This window comes from Lonchura striata, chromosome 2 (genome assembly GCF_050655825.1).
Source record: "Lonchura striata isolate lonStrDom1 chromosome 2, ASM5065582v1, whole genome shotgun sequence".
NCBI classification, from domain to species: domain Eukaryota; kingdom Metazoa; phylum Chordata; class Aves; order Passeriformes; family Estrildidae; genus Lonchura; species Lonchura striata.
This window is the reverse complement of record NC_140704.1, coordinates 35,655,996-35,677,667: the sequence shown is the minus strand read 5'-3', so window position 1 is coordinate 35,677,667 and position 21,672 is coordinate 35,655,996. Positions and strand designations below refer to the sequence as shown.

Sequence of the window (21,672 nt, the reverse complement as noted above, 5' to 3'; positions counted from 1 at the left end):
TAGCCAGAATCCTTCAATTCTAGAAGCTGCCTTCACACTTTCCCACAAAAAAAAAAAAAAAAGCAAACAAAAAACCCCCCCCCAAAAAAAAAAGCCAAAAAAACCTAAACCAAAAAAAACCCCTGGTAATCAAGATATCTGTCAGCTTTCTGATGAGCTATAACATTCCTAACCCAGGCTCCCTGCCATAGCATTCCTGCTGCTGTGCCCCAGACAACACAGACATTTCAGGCTTCTCTACTGAAGAAGTGGAGTGCAAGGCACAGCTGCAGTTAAACAGCAGTGGGGCAGAAAAAGAGTTCAAGTAACATATTGGCTAACTTTACTGTCAGACAAGATGAACATGGCCCAAAGTTACAAGTAAAGTGATAAGAAAAACATGGAGGGAAAATGGGATTTGGAACTCCAGGAGCAGGACAAATACAAGGAAAGAGGATGATGGGATGCTGGTATGGCCTACACCAGAATCATTCCCCCAGAGATCAGCATGAACAGAGAATTTACTGGAGCAAAATTTAGCCCAGCTTTGGTGCCTGGCATTGCACCTCTGGTTATGGAGAGAATGTGAGAGGTATGTACCCTGTCTGCAGGCTGCATGTTGGGATGGGGGGAATAAAAGCAAATCTTCCAACATTCTTCTGTTGAATAGCAACAACTCAATAGCATTGAATTGTTGAAATGGGGAATAAAAGCAAATCTTCCAGCATATTTCCACTGAGTAGCACCTCCCTGGTACAAAATGAGGCCTCCATGCTCTGGGTATCTCTGCAGTGGATCACACACAGACCTAAGAAGAACTCCAGGAGCAGGACCATGTTGGTGCTTGGTCCCCTAAGAGGATATGGGATTAGTTGGCTTTCCATGAGTGCAGTAGGCAATGGCACTGCCTGAGGCCTCTGCCACCTGTGTGTTCCAAAGAGGTAGAGCCACCCTGGCCTGGACCAGTCATGGGTCATGGACATGGAGACCCCCAAATGTGTGTAATGCCATTGCTCTGTTCTCCTGTGTTTGAACATGGAAGGGATTTTACAGCAGCACCTCACTGTGTCTGGAAGCCTAAGGGGAGGGTGCTAGCCTGACACTTACTGTGCCCTGCTCACTTGATGTGAGCACTCGTGCATGGAGGAAAGAGGAGAAAAGGTCTTCAGAAAGGAGTGGGCATCAGGAGAAAATAGAGCAGATGAAATAGGAAAAGAATATAAAAAGACAAGAGTGGCTGAACACAAGCTAAAAGAATTTGAGGGGTCATGAGTGATTGTAGAAATGGAGGGGGACAGATAGCATTTGACATGTTTAGCAGAAGAGAAGACATGGCCTTGCATGAGTTTTCAGTGTTTTGGGAGCTTTCCAGTGCCAGAGGGATGCCTTTTTGTTGTGTTGTATCCATGAAGCCTAGCAGGGACTGTGGCTGTCACTCTGACAAGATTTACTATCAAGTTCTGCTTAAATAAAACCCATCGTATCATGCATGGGCAGGCACATGGTCTTTTACTGCAGAAGACAACTTACATTTCTGGATTCACATCCCTTTGGGTCTTTCATGACAACTTTTTTTTTTTCTTCTTTTGAATCTGACATGCAAAACATCCTCTGAGTGTGTTAGACTTATTTCATTATTGAACAGGGAAAGCTTACTTTAAACTTTAAAATGCTGTCATTTCTTTAAAAGATCAACATTCAGTTTAAATTTTGTTTAGAGAATAACCTGAGAACATTTACATAGTTTTAATCTATCATTGAAACTGCAAAATTTCTCACTTCCTTTGCCCTGTTCTGTAAATACGTAGAATTGTTGCTTTAGCAACAAGCATAATTGTGACTGCAATTTTAATTAAGATTGCAAATACTGTACTCAGCAAAATAATGTAGTTTGCAAACCTTAATTATTTTATCAATCTTAACTGTTCTTCAGGTTAGTGTTCTTACAGCATTTGTATGGGTTTTGTGTGTGAATGCCTCACCTGCATTTTCTTTACCTTGACTTGGTATATTGAGAGGCATTGATCCTGTGCCCGTGAAGATGCTTTATCTGCTTCAAGACTTTTTTACTGTTTTGTTTTTCAGTGCCTGTGTGCATGTGCACAGGTGACAGGTAGCTAGTAAGTCTGTAGAAGATGTAAATATGCTGCCAAGCAAACATCTCACATTCGGCCTGGTATAATGTACCTTTTTGCCATAGGTGTCAGTTTAGTGCTGCATTCAGGGTGCCTGCTGGTTCATGGCTAGTTTGCAGCAGTGTCAGAACTCTTCAGCACAGTCACTTGGTGAAATACGATTTAATCATTACTGTCTTGCAGCCATAACATTTTACAAAGCTGATAAAGATTGATCCAGGCCTCCAGATTGTGGCCTTCTCTTTAAGCAATGAGGCAGCCTGAAAATATGTTCATTGCTTCTGTAGAGGACAAGAACTTATTAGCATTTGCCAAACACTGTGCTAGTCTTGCTTCTAGTTTCCCAGCTAGCTCCTTTGGCACTCATTCAGCTATCTTGGCAAAACCCTGGCACGTGTTGCATATTTTTGTCCTGTGTTTTAAACAGTCTCAGCGACTTGGTTTTATCTCATTGCAGTCATACATGTGTGTAATTTCCTGGACTTAAGAGAAGTGACACAATTACTACATGAAATTGCAGCCTGCTTTCTGTGATACAACTTGCACACCCAGCAAACTCTTGGTTTGGGTACAGTAATGGTTTTGTAGATTACTTGATTCTTGTGACACACTATATTCTGTGATAATCTTAGGAAAAGCAGGGGAGTTTCTGAGGTAAGGAAGTGGCACGTGAGATGTTTCAGCTGAGTCTGATGCTTGCTTAGGAGCTGCTATAGTGAACTGGTATGGCTCCTCCTGGTATGTGGCAACCCATGGACTGTGATAAGGTCTTGCACAGGAACTGCAAGCTTAAGGCTTTCCAGCCAACTGGTTTTTGCAAAACCTGCTCATTTCATATAAATGAAGCTCTCTTTAGTTGAATTGTACAGAACTCACAGCTTCTGTCTCCCCCCAAATATCATCCTCTCAACTTGATTAGCTACAGATTCTTCTTGAAAGAAACAGTCCTTTCAAGGGGAAGAGAATCTCATTAAGCCTTTGCTGTGAGTTGCAGCTCTTGATCAGCACACGAACGACAAGCTTGACAGTCATCAGGTGAGTTAAGAACTGCAAAAATATTATCTGTCTCTGTTAAACAGTCGTCAGTTGAAAGAGTTCATCTCAGTTTGAGAATACAGAGGCTTTTGTGTATGATGTGGTGCATAAAAAATTAAAGACATCAAGGATGTGAGAATTCCTGAAGGTGCCATGCATTTCCAAATGAATTGATAAAAGGCCTTAAATCTTAAAGAGAATGAGGTATGAGGTTTACAAATAAACAGGTGGAATTTTTGAGAAAGTTAGAGATAAGCCAGGACATGGTTACTAGTGAAATATAAATAAACAGCAGTCTACTGGTGTAGTTCCTCATTTGCTAAGCCCTTTGTGGTGTTCTTCTATTTGAACAATTGTTTCCTGAATTTCTTAATAACAACTGGTAAAAGAATTGACAAATAGTCCAAAATTGCATGGGTTAATTCACAAGCAGTTATTGTACAGATTACAAAAAAAAAAAAATTAGAATCTACTTCTATCTTAAATCATAAAACAAAAGAACAAAAAGAGAGTGACAGAATAAATGGTCTTTTGTTAAGTTATTGTTTCATAAAGTTTGGAACTGTGTCAGAATTGCTTTTTTTGGTTTTGTTTTGTTTTTGTTGTTTATTTACTTAGGAATGCTCAGCTCAGATGCAGCATCTGTCTTTCTTTGCAGTCCTTCTACCCAATTTTTCCAGCTGGGTTGAATGCCTTGATGAAGCCTTTCAAGTAATCAAATAGATAAAATTGGACATATTTTGTGGGATTATTTTCATTGTTCTTCACCACATGTTCAATGAATACAACACTTTTTAATTGTAACACTTCGTTTTCAAGCTGCACTCTTGTGCTACTTGTTGTCTTGTTGTCATTGTTGTTTGTTTAGTTTGGGGTTTCTTTTTTATTATAGTAAATTTTTGTGAAAAATTGGTCTTCTCATCAACAGATACTTTCAGGGTACCCTTCCAGAAACACTGGTGGAAGCTCAGACTGCATTATCAGTGGTACTTCATTATTAGCCAGTAGCAGGTCTGGCCTTTTTTGACATAAGAGAAGTTAGAAATGGTTCTCTATATTTTGCAGAATCCACTTAGGGCTGGGGAGAAGTGAAAGCATCTTTGACGTGGGCTGTCATATGATGAGAAGTTAGAGCCACGTGTGGCTGCCTGTGACCTCTCTTTGGGTTGCTTTATCAGGAGCAGCAAGAAGACAACATTAGCCAGGGCATAGAGGCACTGTGCTTTATTTATGCTTTTTCCCAGGCTTGCTTCTGAGGTATTTTCTGTATGAGGAGGAGCTGACAGGAGTACCAGCCTGCAGTTCTGTTGTATGGTTGCTGTGAATATACATTGTCACACACCACTGTGCCACCTGTAGAGGTTATTTTCTATTCCTTGTAAATAGGACTATGAAAGTGACCAGTTCATTTGCTTCTGTATTCTCTTATTTAATCAGTAAGAATGTGCATTTAAGAAATTAATTTTTGAAGGTACTAACCCAAAAGGGATCCTATCCAGGAGGTAAGGGAAATCTTAAATGTTAAGATTGTCTGCATAATGCATTTTAATTACCACCTTCATACCATGAAAGTATTCTGTCCCTGTTGGCCCAGGACATCTGTTACATCTTTATTGCATATACTTACTACTTTGGTATTAGATTATATTTACTTCATTAATTTGTTCCTTAGCAGCTTTGAAAATAAGGTTTCTCTGCATCTTTCCTTGTAATTTCCAATAAATGGTGTAGAAGCAGCACTTTTTCTGACAGATCAACTCTGAGAAATAAGGGTAAAACAATGTGTTCTCATAAACTTTTGGAGAAATACTCTGCTACTATTTGCAAACAAAATTGTAACAACAACCATTTTATTGCAAACTTAAAAAAAATAAACTAAAAAAAAATATAATTGGCTATGGTTGTTCCATTTGTGGCCATTTTCCCATGACCCATATTAAGCAATGGATTTCCATGCTATCAGTATCACTGTGTGGGAATTCTTCACTTGAAAACAGAAACTGGCCACATTTTTCTGAAACGAGGGAGTAGGAGTTCAAATTCTGCAGAGTGACAGGAAAATTTGCTCTAAGCAAAAAAAGCAGGATTTTTTTGCCAAGAAAAGCTTTTTTCTTTAGTAAATCCATCACCCATGCTCTAGCAGACTTGCCTAAAAAAACAAAACAGTACTTTTGGGAAGTGCTTTGTTAACTTCTAACAGCCTTTTCCACTACTCTTTGGCTTTCTATCAAGCATTCTTGCCAAGTTGAAGTGATGTGGTGTGTTTGGCAGTGACATACAGCTTTTAGGTGCCAGTGGTGAACTATTGCTTGCTAGTAGTTTTCAATATTCTGTGAAAGCCTCATCACTGTTAAATACACTGTTAGAGGTGTTACAGAAGTCAGTATCCCATAATACCTTTTGCAGGATTTTCTTTCAAGGTCTTTGTTTTTGAAGGAGTTTTGTTTTTTTTTTTTCAGAGGGTTTGTAGGTGGTAGTGTGATGGATTTTCTGTTTTGTTTCTGAACTGGTTTCCTAGGGAAACGAGAGTTAAAAAAGGCTCACAGTCTGTCTGTCTCGTTCCTCCAAATAATTATAACTGCACAATTTCAAAGCAATTTGCGAGAAATTTAGGCTGCTCCTAGAGTGTGGAATCTGGCAGCTGGGCAGAAGACAGACCTCTATTTATCAGGGAAAGGCGAGGAGAACCAAGATGTGCACTGACAGCTCACTGGACAGTGAGCTCATGCATTGCTCCAGTGTAGCCACATTTTGCTGAAAAATTGCTGTTTCTCATCAGTTTGAGGAATCTAAGGGGTGGGAAGAAAAAAAAAAAACAAAGGAAAATTTGAGGCTGTGGCAGCAAGGTTGAAGAACAAAAGCTTCATTAGTGGGAATCACTCTCCATTAGCTAATGGAGAAAAATGTCAGTAGGAAATTGTATAATAGCAGAGGTAGCAAAAAGTCAGCAAGAAATATTTTATCTTGTACTGATCTTAATCAGATCTTTGACCACCCTTGTGTGCCAACAGAGTTGACAAATCCAAAAACATACGGACAGGAAAGTAGGTCCTCTTTGGAACCTCTCACCTCATTTAACACTTGCCTAATTCATTGCACAATGACCGATCCATTTGGTGATTCTAGCTATGTATCTTCTATAATTAGTTTATCTGGTTACTCTAAAAATCATAAATGCACTGATACATGGCTGTTCCACATGCCAAATTAATCAGGAACCATTGGGGAACTTGCTTGATAGAGATTACTGCCACCCTGTATTTTTGTATTTCCCTTGCAAACCACTGCATGTTAAGTCTGTAGTGGGTTTCCTGTGATGATTTTGAACAACAAGGATTTAGACCTGCAAATTTTGCTGCAAATATCAGAACAGTTTCAATTCCAGCTGGATGGCACCTTTGATGCTGTGGGGTAGCTGAAATGTCCAAGTGCACCTCACCAGTGGCACTGAGGGCAAGTCTCATGAGGGTGGCATGAGGTCTGCTGGGACAGTAAAATCTTGATCTTGCTTTTGTAGACACACACTCTTCACGTGAAATTCACATATCCGGACAGAGGTATTCTTACAATTACCAGTGGTGGGAATATATTCCCATTATCAATACTTAAAAAATAGAAGTGTGGGGCAGGAGAGCTAAGAGGGATAGTAAATACTGTGGAATGTTTTGCATTTGGTTTTTCATTGCAGTTCTCTAAGCAGGCCTAGCAATTGGAAAATAAGCCAGAGCTAATTTGCTTTTATTCCTTTTTAAACTTTAGTGTTTTCCTGGAAATTGTGATGCAGTTACATAGCTCCGTTTTGACTCTGTTTATACTCTAACAAGCTGTTGTATTTTGAGTCTTGTGTAGTTGTCCACAGAAATGTTAATCTTAGAATTTCTGCAGGATAATGTGTTCTTAAAAAATCCAAATGCATTATAAGCTCTTTCCTCTGAATTTAATTTACTTGCCCCTGAATATCTCCTGTTTATACTGAATTAATACTTATTTAATCATGTAGCATTCTCTTACCAAACTTTCTTTTCAAAAATGACTAAACCTGGGGCCAAAATCTAAATGAGAATATACGTTGAGGTAACACAAGTAACACTGCTTGCTTGGTTATACAACTGTATTACATTTCTGACTGCTTGAACATGTATTTAGTTTTGCCAGTAAAGCTGAAAACAATTTAACAGACATCTGTGAAAAATCACAGCATTTTCTAAATAGGGGACTTTGATTTAATAAAGACCAAAAGAATATTGAGAAGTTACACTATATGTTATCTTCCAAATGAAAAACATGTATCATTTGGAAGTGTCTTCTCTTTATCTAAAATATATAATATTTCAAGCTAGGAAAAAGATAGAAAGATTAAAGTCACTATGAGAGTTAATCTAATTTAAAATATTAAGTGCTTAGTATCTACTACTGCCTTTTGAAGAAAAGGAATATCATTGATACAGTCAAGAAATGAGAACATCTGAAACAAGGTAATATATGGACTTCAGAGACAGGACAAGGAAAAATCCCTTTCTAGCTTTTGGAAAAACCAAACAAACTTGGTATGCAGTATCATACAAATAAGATTTTACAAGAAAGTCTAAAACACCTATTGGAACAAAACAGGAGAATGCATGTGAAGCACTGGCGATGTAAAATGACAAGAAACAGAAACCAGCAGGTAACATTTGAATAAAGCCTTCAAGCATTACTAAAGCTATCTGTCCTTTTCTGTATATATAATGCAAAGTGTTATGTATAAAATATATACAGGCATGACCTGCCAAGAGGATTTTGGTTTCCCTGGAGACTATCAGTTCTCTGTTGCAGGGGTTGGCTTGGGGAATAAGAGCTATCTTGATAGATCCTAACCTTTCTTCCTGAGGTTATTGGATATATCGGTAAATTTAAATCTTTGTGTTGAAGGCTGAATTTATAAAAGTCAAATATTGAAAATGTTCTCTCTAGATTCCAGCTATTTCTCCTGGCATATATTTATTGTATGCAGCAATTACTTTGTGAATTAAGGAAAAAAGAAAACCTTGATGATAATACCTTGATGGAATACTTAGTTTTATCTTCTTGTTTGTCTGGCTGTGCCAAATAATTGACTTTAATCACAGTTATCAGTGTATCATGAAAAATGTGCATGAGATTATAGCAAGCATATTCAGCCACAGTTACTACTTAGTTGACTTATTTCTCCTCCCTTTTCCTTAAATGTTTGAAATCCTCTTGTCATTTTTCAGTTTGGAAACTAGGCTTCAGTCAGATTTGTAGTTTATAACTATCTTGTGAGTATGGGAAGAAATGCCATGTAATGAATGCAAGCTAATTCGTTCATCTCTGCATCATTAAAATTGAAAACAGTAATCTCAAGGTTGTTCTCAGTTGGTTTGGGTGGAAATACTTAGATGGGTATATGTACCTTTCTGCTTTTCCCTCCTTAAAGAATCATCACATGCAGTATTTTATTGACAATAGGATATAGTGATTTGGAAAGCTAAGAAATGCTAAAAATTCCATTTCAGAGGAGATTTTTCTCATCCAGTAAAATATACCATAAAATGAATAAATTCTGCATAATTTGAAACTTAATAAAGTAGACAGTTTTGTACTCATCTGAGGATATTATCTGTGCTTTTTACAGTTTTTTTTTTCTTAATGCAATGCTAGTTCGTTTTTTGTAAAATTTGCAAAGGAACCAGTGTTATGTTATTATATTCTACAGTTCTAAAATCTGAAATGAAAATTTGCCAGAAATAAGGAAAGAGCATTGAAGTGAAGCATAAAACAGAGAGGAGGAGAAGGAAAAGGAAAAGGAGGGGTTATGACAGGGGCAAAAGACAAAATACATTTTAAAAAGTATGGGAGGGAATGAAGATTCGGTAGGCTGCAGAGTTAGCTGTGAAACTTGCCAGTATTTGTTATTATTGCCACCAAGAAAAATGGCAAGTACATTAGTTAGAGAGGGGGTCAAAGCAAAAAGGATGCATCAGCCCTCCAGATTTTACGACGCCACCAACTTCAAAGGTATCAGAATATCTCTTCAATGAGTTGTAGTATTTTTTGCTCATTGGATAGCTCCCCTTTCCCTCCTTTTAAAATATTTGATAACTGGCTGCTTGCTGTGAGAGACATAACTTGCTGCACTGCTGGCGGAAGTGATGGAAGTCCTGTTTCACTACTTCTTAAGCTGTCAAAGAGAGCAGCATTCAGCATTAGACTTTGGTAGCTGAAGTATTGCCATTAACAGATTCACTTTGTGTCTAAAGGCTTTAGGAGAGGGAACCAGTACTATGGGGGGCTGAAGGGGGCATCGAAATACATGTGAATCAGCATGATGGTCCTTCCTGTAGTTCAGAATTAAACTTTTCTCTCCTGTGTAGTTCAATGCAATATTTGTCTTTAGAAACTTATACAGATAACAAGTCTGTATGGATAAAATGTAACTTTGAACACTTCCTGTGTTTGGTTGGACATAATTGGCATTTCTTGGTTTTCTGAAATGTAAATTACCTGTCTTTGTTGTCTCTGTGTTTGGTCTGGATCAATTTAGGAAGTAGAACCAAGGAGGAAGGAGTGACAAATTGAAAAAAATAGCATTTTGAAGAGCTATTCAAGTGGCGAAGGGATAGGATTTCCTAGGTTTATTTCTGTGCAAGTTTAAATGAGAAGTCCCTCCCCTTTTCCACCTTCTTTAATTTTGCTTTTTGCACAGTCATTAACCCTTTTAACCTCTAGTAGGTAGTCTTCTGTTTGCTCATTTTGGATAATTCTGCCCACAAGTTAATGGGTATAAGCTGTGAGTTGCTTAAGAAGTGCTTGTTAATTTATTTAGGTTACTAAACTTCTGTTTAGTCATTGTTTTTTAACTTAGTGGAGGTGATAGTCTGGATATTTCCTTTTTTTTCTGAAACACCAGAAATTAACCTCTCCCATGCATAACAACATCATTGTGGCAAACATACCTTGTTCTTAAGATACTTATACTTGCAAGACACAGAGATGAAACTTTGGGCAACAAGCAAGATAACTCACATATGGAATGACATTCAATGACACAGTTGATCAGATAAGTTCATGTAGTCTCATTGCATCTGTGATTTTTCTCAGTACTTAGTTTGACTGATGCATGTATCTCCTGTTTCCTAAAGGAAAGAAAAGAGTGTTGGTGTATATGTGTGTACCTGCATACATGTATATGTACATTTCTGAGTATTTACATGCTTTCAAAAGCATGTACGTATATATACACATACACAGTTTCACAGTCTTTCTGCTGGATTTTCTCCCTTCTACCACTTTAAGATACAGTGCTTTGTTTTTGAATATCTTTAACTTCTGTATTACATTTTCACTAAAAGTAAACACTAGGAGCTTATTGAATAGACACCTTCATTTATGAAGCACTGATTGCTCTTGCATATTCATCTTTACTTGCTTTTATGGGGACATTTTTTGTATTTGTCTTCAAGATTGAAAAAAAACCCACTGTGAATATAATTTAGCATAACTGAAAAATCCATGAGTTATATTAACATCCAGTATCTTGCCTCTGTTGACAGTCTGAGGAGTACTGCACCAATACTATCTATCTTCACTTTGAAATTAAGGAACTAGTATATGCACGTCATGGAAGCTGAAGCTCAAAAGGAAAAAAGATTGTAGTACAGCTTGTATAGTTGTTGCTCCAAAAAGCTTGGACTATTAGCCCATTGAATTCTTGCATTAGTGTGTTTCAGGTAATTCAACCCATGTTAAGTGTCACAAGTACCATATATTTTCTGCTAGATTAGTTATACTGCTTTAGCATTTGTTTGGTAGGTTTTAGTTCAGAAACAATTATTGGGAACTCATCACAAGACTTGCTAGAAATGTATTCATTGCTTTATGTTCTTTAAGTTACATTATTGTAACTTAAGGTTTGTCTTTATTTTCATTAGAAGTACTCCAATGGCTTTGTGTTGTCATCGGTAACAAGAAATTGTTTGTGGGTTGAATGAGGAAAGAATAATTATAGTAAAATCCGTGTAGCATGGTTGCATTGTTCTGGCCCACAAAAAAAATTGTGCTGCATGAAAGAGAGTTCCTTAGCATTTGTAACAAAGAATGAAAAATTTGCAATAATTGGTTTAATATTTTTTGTGTGTGTAAGATTGACACTGAATGGAAATAACACTCTCTCAGGATGAGTCTGTAAGTGTTTTGAGAATATTAAAGTAACAGTTTACAGTCTTCCCTCCAGAGTAACAAAATGGCCTTAGCAAGCCTGAATAGCTGGACAGGATGATGATCTGGATTCCTTCAGCTGTTCCAAACTAACTGCTGAATAAGTCAGTGAAAAGTGCCTTAAAGACGTTCTTATTTATACTACAGAGAGGGGATCTTTTCCAGTCTGTCCTGCATTATAAGAGAAAACCCAACACATCACAATAGGTTGTTACCCTGCACCTTCCTTCACTTAGATTCTGAAGATCCCCAGCTCTCTGAGACGGGCTGCAGTACCATTCAGCCCTCAGGGACTGCACAGAGAAACCCAAGGACTTTGACAAACCAAAGGTGGCCTGACAAGATGGTCCTTCATTTAGCAGTCAGTGTTCAGCTTAGCCAAACCAGCTGCTCCTAGTGACACTGGTTTGTTTGTGTGTCCTAGTTGTTGTGACTGTGCACCTTCTGTCATTGCAGTTCTACCTTCCATCAGGAAATCACAATTCCAGTAATACAGGTAATACCAAAATTTCAAGTGGAGTGGAAATTAATAGAAACACTGAAAACAATGTGCTTAATCACTTTGATCTTGTAAAACATGATTACTTTTATTTCTGAACATTATCCAAATTAAAAACTTTGCTGCGGTTGACATGTTCTTACCAAATGTTTTAACGTAGGTGAAACTTCATCTTCTCAGAGTAAACTTTTTAGTTAAATTTCTTTGGCTGCTCTTAATACAAAGACAGTGTTTTGCTCTTCTAGAAGTTTGTCTGCTGTAGATTTGATTTCTTTAAATTAGATTAAAGTTGCTGGAAAGAAATTGATATTAAATTAAGAAACAGCAATCCTTGTACTAAATAGAGGAAGTGTGCTTGCCTTGCAATTCTACAAAATGATCAGGGCTGTTATAAACAGTCACAAATGTGCTTGCAAAGTGTCCTATGTGAAAACATGGAAGATTTTCTGGACTTGAGTGCTCTCCTATGTGCTCTGTGTAGTGCAGGAAGGACATTTGTATGCCTTGGAAGGACAGCAGCAGAAAAATCGTGCTGGGTGGGGACGTGCATTGAGGTAGTGACTAGGAGTAAGAAAGTATGTAGTGTGCCTGAATGTTTGCTTCTTTATAGCTCACAGGCTCAGCCCTGCTCAGGGGCAACTGTGGGGTGTTGAGCCCTCAGTGTGGGAGGGAGAGGTGCACTGAGGTTCACCCTGTGGCCTTTCTGTCAGGAACTTCTCTCTTCCGGGAGGGCTCCAGGAGCCCTGGGCTCCTCTGGGAGGAGATGGGAGAACATCATTCTTTCTGTGAGTGACCTGAAGCATCTGCAGTTTGGTGGAAGGGCCTGCAAGATTTGTGATGCTGGACAGAGGAGGTACAGGAGGAGCATGAATAGGTCTATAGTTCACTGGCTATGGGTGCCTCGAGCAGGAATTGCTCACAGGAATGGCCATGGATTGGTAAGCAGTCTCATCCTGCACTTTGAAAAAGAAACAGTATTTCTGGAAGGAATGAGCTGGGGGTGAAGGGACCGAGAGCAGCTTGCTGAGAAAGGCCTGGGGATGCTGGTGGATGAAAAACTGGACATGGCCAAGCAGTGTGTGTTCAAAGCATCCAAAGCAGAGTGGCCAGCAGGTCGAGGGAAGGGGTTCTGCCCCTCTCCTGTGCTCTGGTGAGGCCCAAGCTGCAGTGCTGCATCCAGCTCTGGGGCCCCAGCACAGGAAAGACATGGACCTGTTGAAGCAGGTCCAGATGAGGTCCACAGAGCTGATCACAGGCCTGGAGTACCTCCCCTGTAAGGAAAGACTGAGACAATTGAGCTTGTTAAGCCTGGAGAACAAAAGGCCCCAGAGAGAATTCATTGCAGTCTTTCAGTACTTACAAGAGGCTTGCAAGAAAGATGTAGACAAACTGCTAGGGTGTGTTGCAGTAGGAGGAGGAGTAATGGTTTTAAGCTGAAAAGATAGATTTTGATTGTACTTAAGGAAGACTTTTTTTACAATGAGGATGGTGAAACACTGGAACAGGTTTCCCAGAGAGGTGGTGGATGCCCCATCCCTGGAAACATTCAAGGTCGGGTTGGATGGGACTCTGAGCAGCCTGATCTGGTTGAACAAGTCCATGGGCCTTGCTGTGGGAATGGGACCAGATGATCTTTAAAGAGCCTTCAACCCAAACCACCCTGTGATTTTATGAAATAGGACTAATATGGATGCAGCTGTGAGATAACTGAGTTGCTACATCACTTAATAGTGTAGATCTGTTGCGTTTGCCAATCTGTCTTTGTTTCAGACCCCGTGATGTGTCACACCTTGGGCAAAGTGTTTTCTTCTGTACCTGGTATGAACAGAGAATCTGCATACACATGAATTTGGTCTTTGGTTGTTTTAATGCAAAGGCAGAAGGACTGGAACTAGATGATATTTCAAGTCCCTTCCAACCCAAACGATTCTGTGATTCTATGAAAAAGGCTTATTTAATGTTCTGTAATAAATCGAGGAACATTTAAAATGCAAATGAACATGAAAACTTTAAAGGTAACAGGGAATAGTTAAAAAGAGTCCTCATTATTTTTGTGGAACATTTTCATCTGTAATGTGAACTGTCATTAAGGGCTCCATCCGCTTTTAGCAGCTGTGACTGGAATAAGAGCATAAAAGCTTAATCAGAAAACATGTTGAAAAATTGAGACCAAAAAAATCCCAACACTTAATTTGTTTTCTTGGAGTAAGCAAACTGAGCTAATGTTACAGGGTAGTAGATAGGATAATAGAAATTTAAAGTAGAACTGTGTGCTTGCTCTTTTAAATAAAGTATTAAGGATAGGTGCCGAGAAACTAAGACCCAAAGTTGAGCTCAGATTTGACCATTTCAGTAAAGAAAAATTAAATAAATGCCATTTTGGCATGTAATGTTTCAGCTTTTCTGGGACTTAGCTATCATTCACATAATAGGAAATTAAAAAATAATAGAGTTCATTTTATCTTTGTCATAAATGTAAGTGTCAGGAAGAGGAATTTGCTGTTTATCAAATAGAATAGAGTTAAAATCACATAATTCTGTTGAGTATATGTATTATATAAAGATGTCTTGTACTTGATGATAGGTGTCATTAAGCATGGGCTAATAGGTGAATCCAGGGATTATTTTATAAGGCTTATATTATTTTACAGCTTTCTTATTTCAGAGTATTGGTTTACAGCACCTCAAAGGTACCCAAATCTATTGTTTAAAATTACAAAAATCAGACTACTTTTCATAGACAGTTGCTGTAACTGTCTTCTCTCTTAATATTTGATCAGGAGGTTTATCCCTCTTTAGTGTGGACCACAGCATAGTTGTCAGAGGTCACATGAGATGCTTCAGTTTGAAGCGAGTCAATGGCTGTTCTCTGTGGTAGAAGCCCTGGATGATCCAGTGGGAGGGAAAGAGGAGCTCCTTAACACAGGAAGCTGTCCCTCCTTACTTTTTTCCCATAAATTGCTTTTTGGAGCTACAGAAATGATAATTTTCAAATATAGATGGCAAACTGTAAATTTTTTATGGAAATTCACTCCTCTTACTGATTTCTCTGTGGTAAGATGAGGGTTAGTGAGAATATTTGGTCAGGTTTTCCATTAGCAGCAAAGAATGCACAAGTCCCTAGACCCAGGAAAGTCACCTTAGAGATATCAGTTGTATAACACAAACTTAATTTCTTTTAAAAGAGTTTCTAAAGTTGTAGTTTTCTGTATGTATTGGGTAACAAACTAATATGTCTGGTGATCCAGTCCAAAAGCAGCGAGCACTACTATTTCCACCTTCAGCCTTAACCAAACTGAAGATTGTGGCTTCTTTTATTTACAAGTTCCTTACACACTCATCTAGATGATAAACAAAGGCATCTTTTGAGGTCACATTGAGAAATACAACAATAAATGTGCAAATATGTACCAGAACCTAAAACTTAGAGCCAATTGCAGTTCAAGAGCAAAAAAAAGAGGCCGATAAAAGAAGTCGGCATTATCTTTTGTTAAAATGAGGGCTTATAAGCACTGGTGTTATACAAGCTTTTATTTGGTTTTTCGTTTGCTCTTTTACCTTATACAGGTTCCTATTGTACACAGTTTTGGTCTTCCTTTTGCTTCCAAAGTGATATAGTTAGAATGCTCTTTAACAACTAAACCAAGCATTTTAATATATTTTACTGGAAACTGGGTAAGGCTTTTTGAAAATGTTAGCATTTTTCTAAGGTAAAGTAAGGAAAGATTAAATTGACAACTGATTTAATAAACTAGATGTTTCCAAGTAGGCCAAACTTACAGGTATGCACTGTAGAGGAATCAGCTGAAGAAATAATTGAAATTTTATAATTTAAGATTGAAAACTGTTGAAGAATGAATACAACTCTGTAGCAAAATATGATGTTCTTTTTTAACCTACATTTAAAGAGACCTGTGAGATTGTTTGCCTAACTTAATGCCCATAAAGATACTAGAAAAATTGAGTTATAAAATATCCAGAGGATGATGTGTAGGAGGGATTTCTGGGGAGGAATCTGTACAACTCAAACCAGTTGGAGAGTAACAAGAATGTAGAGCACAGATCTGTAGGTCCAGGAAACTCAGAGACCTTGTAGGTATCAGTTGTGAAACAGAAACTGTCTTTCTGTTGTGAAGGATATCTAATCTGAAGAGAAATCTAGCTGTAATTTTTCTGGTCAGAGTCTGTTAAAAGTTCATAATTTTCATTAACTATTGCAGCAATGACTGCTGAGTATGTTTATTACAGTTTGCAAATCTGAGAAGTGCTGTTCGTAGTATGAAAGTCAGAATGGCCCTTGAAAACTGAGAGGAAAAATCCTAAAATTCATGAAGACCAGGAAAATTGACCACTGTTAGTTATGGAGAGAAGAATTTCCTTTGATTTTTTTTCCCCCAATGCTGTAAACTGACATAGGATGTAATAAGTATTAGTTTTCCATTCTACAGAGCAGTGGTGAGGCTTGTGCTGGATCACTGTGGTCAAAATTAGGTACTATACTTGAAGTAAAATGTTGAAGAGAATCGGGAAAGGACATCAAAAGTTACTTAGAAATACAGAAGACGTGAGAACAGGAACATTGAAAGGACTGAGTTTATACAGTATAAAGAAAGTAAGATTAAGGCATGACTGGTGTTAGGAGTTATAAAATCCTGTTGCAGAAAAGAAATACTCTAGTGGGGAAGTAGAATTCATGAATTTAAGAGAGGGAAATTTAGGCCACATGGTAGGAAAGAGTTTTGAGCAGGAAGAATAGAGAAGTGCTGAAAAATGTCTTAGGGGGCTTGTGGAATTTCCATTACTAAAGGTTTTTAAAAATAGATGAGAAAAACGGAGAAACAACTAAACTAGAACGGATCCTGCCTCTAGGTAGTAGGATGAACTAGCTGGATGATCCCACCCATCTCTATTTTCTATTACGTTTCTTTTTTTAATCAAGTTACGTCCCAAGGCTTCAATTACATGCATTTCCGCACTTTTTCCTCATGTTTAGCTTTTAGGAGGAAGCAGTCAGTCTCCCATGTTAATGACTAGACTTTTTACTAATCTTACTCAGGCTATCCTCAGAAGAATCCTGATGCTACATACATACGCCAGGCGAGCATCAGTTTTCATAGGGGATGGCTAAAAATTGGAGCACTCTGACTGGAATTAACAGTACTAAGTAGTGTTTAGTCATTCCATTGTGTCCAAGGAAACCCCTTATTCAGAAATTAATTAGTTGCAGTGTAGTCAAAAATACTTGGAGTCTCTGAGCACAAGAGGGAAAATGGAGTTCTAAAATCTGGGTTTTCTGTATTTTTTATCCCCAGTAGGCTCCAGTAAGTAACTGTTTGGTTTATTATTTATTATGCATTATTCATTGTACCAGCTCTTTTTATGACTGAAGTGATTTGTATGCTGTTGTAGAAGGTAGAGTCCTATTGTCTGTCAATGTGCATGTTGCTTGGATCTCATTTTATTTGTAAAAATAATAAAAAATTCTCCATATTAAACTCCTGGTCAAAAAGTTCCATTATTCCCTTCTGGAATGTGGTCTTATATGAGGAAAAAAACATACCAAGCACATCTATTCTATTATTATTTAAATTATTCCTTGGTATTATTTGGTTTGAATATTTATTAGTTTTTTGATAACTCCTTAAATTATTCATAAAGGGTAGCCATATGGTTTGATGGAAAAAGCAGTACAATGAAACCTTATTTTGCACTGCCGGCTTATTCAAACAAACTATTCTCCAATGATTTTTTTTTTTTTTTTTTTTTAGCAAAGGCTTGCAAGGTACTGGGAACCTTTGTTGTGTTTCTCTCAGTATCCTCTCCCTCTTAGTTTCAATGGGAGGGAAAAACATCCAGCATCTCACCACCCTGTATGGCCTGCCATGGTTTAGATGACATAATAAATATCCTCCAAACGAGATGGAAGTGGAAAGACAAAGGTCAGGAAGCAGAAATGTCATTTCTTATAAAATACAAAAAGTGTATGAGGAATTACTGGTGTAGAGAAGAAGAGAATAAAAAATTGTTTGAGGTGATTTATGAGATTTCCTTTTGAATCCCACAAGACTCCAAAGAAATAAGGGCACTTGCTATACAGACTGAAATATCCATGTGTATGTCAAGTGTCTTGACAGGAGTCAGCAACAAATACTTGACAGAAAAGCATAAAACCTTGCAATAAGCAGATTAGGGAAGGATTATTTTCATATGCTATGTCTCATCCTCATCTCTAATATGTATAGGTTTGCTTAAACCCTGAGGTATAATATTTAGTGTTTATTCTGAAAGGTTTCTCATTGCTATAGGTATGCACCACTCAACATTCCTATTATCAATACACCTACAAAATTCTCTTCAGACATTTTGGCAGATACTTGGTCTCATTGGCATCTTGTATCAGTGATCTCTTAATCTGATTTTGTGGAGATGGATGGTTCTTTTTATAGCTTTTGAATTTGACATGTTCTGCCTTCATTGACTCTTTTTTCTCTTGTTTTGTGTTTTTGACTCATGGCTCACTCTTCTTTACTTGCATTACTATGACAACTGCCAAAACCTAGAATATCTTTTGACCAACTGCTTTGTTTTTATTAAATTCTTCGACTTATCTCTGCCAGACTGTGTAGTGGATTTGGCATTTTAATGTTTCTGCTTTCTTGTTTAATTGCATGAGTCTCTTGTGTAATACAAGTCTTCGCCAAGACAGCCTGCTTAAAATATGAAATACACAATGGGTTTCAGGAAAGGTCAGTTTTGGTGTTACTATTGTAGATCAGTGTGAAGCTTACTTGACTTTGAAGAGCCTGGATTTTAAAATACATGATAGTCCAGTGTCGGATTATTGACCAATTTCTTTTTTTTTTCCAGCTGAGCTGCCAGGATCATCCGCAATCAAGCTCTCCTCCTTGTATGATCTTCCAGCTCAGCTGGAAGAATTGTACCAGCAGGGCTTTGTCTTGGCTGCTGTCCACCCTTTTGTGCAACCAACTGATGAAAAAGAGAAAACTCCCCAGGAACAAATCTTCAGGGCTGTGCTTATCAAGAAAACAGAAAGGTAAAGCACTTCCAGTGAACTGGGATAAAAATAGACAATGTGATTTCCTGCTGAGTTTTGACCTACATCAGGAAATTATAGCAGAGTTTACTGTGCAAGACTTGATATTTTTTTTTTGTGGGCTTGAATAGGCTTAACATGTTCTTCATGTTTACAATTTGTCTGCAGTTTGGCAGGCGACTTGGAGAATAACAAGTTGAAATATGCTCTGTATTTTGGGATGTGTTGTCATGAGAGGCAAACAAACAAGCCCTATGTATGACAGTTTGTGAGGATGGTCTTGTTGGTACCCTTTAAAAATTTTTTAGATTAAATTATGACAGGAGAATTGTTTGCTTAGAAAAGGCGTATTTTGTGTTTAGATGTTTACATTTAATGCAATTAATTTGAGAACTGTAGTACTAATGCATACTTCTTAAATTTATGTGTAGACTTTAGACCCTTCTTTTCTCTAAACAATAGAAGATTTAGTCAGTGCAAACTCCATAAATAAAATGCTTTCCTGCTTTGTTCACTTATTAAAATGTATTAAGAATATTTTACATAATCAAAGTGTGAAGATGCATAAAGAAATGGGAATTCTGTTCTTTTATTGTTTATTGTGATTTCTAAAAGAAATAAATCAATAGGATGTGCTGTAAAATAGCCCAGAAGAAAGTTCAAATGTGGATATTTGTAAACATACGATTTTTGGTTAATGATTTAAAACCTAATTTACTATAATCTGACCACCCCCAATTCTGCAGCTACCTGTATTGTTGCAGCCATTCTCTACAGTTTCCTACATCAGCTTCATTCCCCAGTTCAGCCCTTCTTACCATGACCTATTCTGAAGGCTGGCAGGTAATTAAACCTCCATCTACTAATCCTAGTCCCTCTTTGTGCTGATGCTTGAAGGAAAGGATGTAGCTGGTTTATACTTCTGTTTAAAAAGCAAACTGTTCAATTTGCTTCAGCCTGGTAGCCGGCTGATAGAAGTTATGGACAGAGTTGAAATTCAGCCTCTGACCTAAGGAAAAAGTTCTGCATTTTGTTAGCAAGTGTATGTAGGCATTAGGTGTCGCAGGCAATTTGAGCTTCTAAAATAACTCTTAATTCTCCTTGACTTGATTTTAGTTTTATTAATACAGAACTTCATGCTGGGTTTCCTGATGTTATTGTTTAAATGGCTTCCAGTTTTATGGTTAAAGCGTAGAATGTTTGTCTCAACAGTGGACTTGTTGAGTGATGGTAGGCTGAGATTTTGTGCTTTTGGGGCCTTGTGTTCCCTGCCTACACAATACCTTGCTACAAGCAATGAAAGTGTTTACATGCATGAGTTTGTAACGTTAAGTAAGTGCTTAAGGACTTCAGTTGGTTAGGGGTCTTGAGGGTTCAACATCTTCCAGGTTTGAACTCTGAAGGCCTGTCAGGGAAGAGCAGCTTTCTTCTCAGCGGACTGATGTGGTCCTCAAGCCAGAGCGCTCAGTGTCGCTGCTCTCACACTGTGTCCAGTGGTTCACATCTGTGCAAAGTGATTGTGGAAGAGTACAAAATCTTAATTGCCTGTTCACTCACTTGGGTGCCAGTGTCACACGCTTTAGACAGCTGTAAATTACTCTACAAAACTGAAGACAGTAGAGAGTCTTGAACCAATTATATTTCCTTTTACATTCACAGCCCATTTCTCTGCATTCTCTTATCTGTCAATTTTGACTGCCTAGGGAAGCGGAAGAGACATGGTGAAGCAGGAAAAAAACAAGTACCAGGAAAGGAAATGACATCAGTTTGATGTTTCATATAGCTTAAACGTTGCTGAGTTTGGCTGAGAGTAGGGAAGCAGCTTCTCCCATAGTGTGTGGGTGCAACAAATATTTGTATTGCCAAGTGTGACTAAGAGAGTGGGTGTTGCACAGATTTTAGATAACTATGGCCTGCATAGAGACCACCTGTATCTGAACTGCAAGTTTATATCATTCCACAAACAGCGGGGGACTAAAAATATGTAACAGTATGAAGAAAAAAGACATACTATTAATTTTTTAATTAACCTTTCTCATTACACTGCTGCTGATGATTAAATTATATTTTTCCCCTGAGGACTGTCAGGTGTCTTGTCATCTCAAGGCGCTCTGTATATAACAGTTAAATCTTGGGTAGAAGTTAGGTCTGCTTAAGATAAGATCAGATGAGTATTTATTTCGCTAGTATGATTTTAGGTGTAAAAGTAGTCCAGCCACAGTAGCAGGGTCACTAGTAACGTCATTTATGCTGTGGAGTGCCAATCCTTCCCTTTGGTGGTATGGTGCTCATGGGGAGCCAAGAGACATAAAAAACTGTACCTTGGTGTGGGGTCCATCCTTGGGCTTCCTGGGCACTCCCAGGTGCAGAGCACCCGAGGCTGCAGCTCTTTTCTCACTGCAGGTATTTCATCACAGGTGGCCCCAACATGCTGCACTTCATCTGTCCATTGTCTGGCAGATACCGAGTGTGTTTTGCTCCTTCCTTTTTTTGTACTCTGAGCGGAACAGAAATGAAATTATTGCTTTAGTGCCTACAGTAATGCCAATTCCATCTATACAGAGACAGAACTGAATGCTTGAATTAGTCTTTAGTCAGTGTTGCACCTTTCCATGTCAGTTTTAGGGTTTAAAAGTAAAACTGTTGATTTGTGCTTTGAGGACTTAGTTTTATAGCTCTGCCTCCCCAAAGGTATGAAGGGGCTATGTCAGCTGCAGGAAATGCTGGGTATCAGAAGCACCATGCTGCTGCTG

The 21,672-nt window shown here is 38.1% G+C and overlaps 1 protein-coding gene across 7 annotated transcripts in view; it reads left to right on the top strand.

Moving 5' to 3' along the window:
- Nucleotides 1-21,672, top strand: part of RFTN1 (raftlin, lipid raft linker 1) — a 94,920-nt gene that overhangs the window by 21,131 nt on the left and 52,117 nt on the right. For all 7 annotated transcript variants that reach the window (XM_021538144.4, XM_085573163.1, XM_085573157.1 and 4 more), the window contains exon 3: nucleotides 18,733-18,919. In XM_021538144.4, the coding sequence (XP_021393819.2) occupies nucleotides 18,733-18,919 (187 nt within the window). The remainder of the gene's footprint in view (nucleotides 1-18,732; nucleotides 18,920-21,672) is intronic.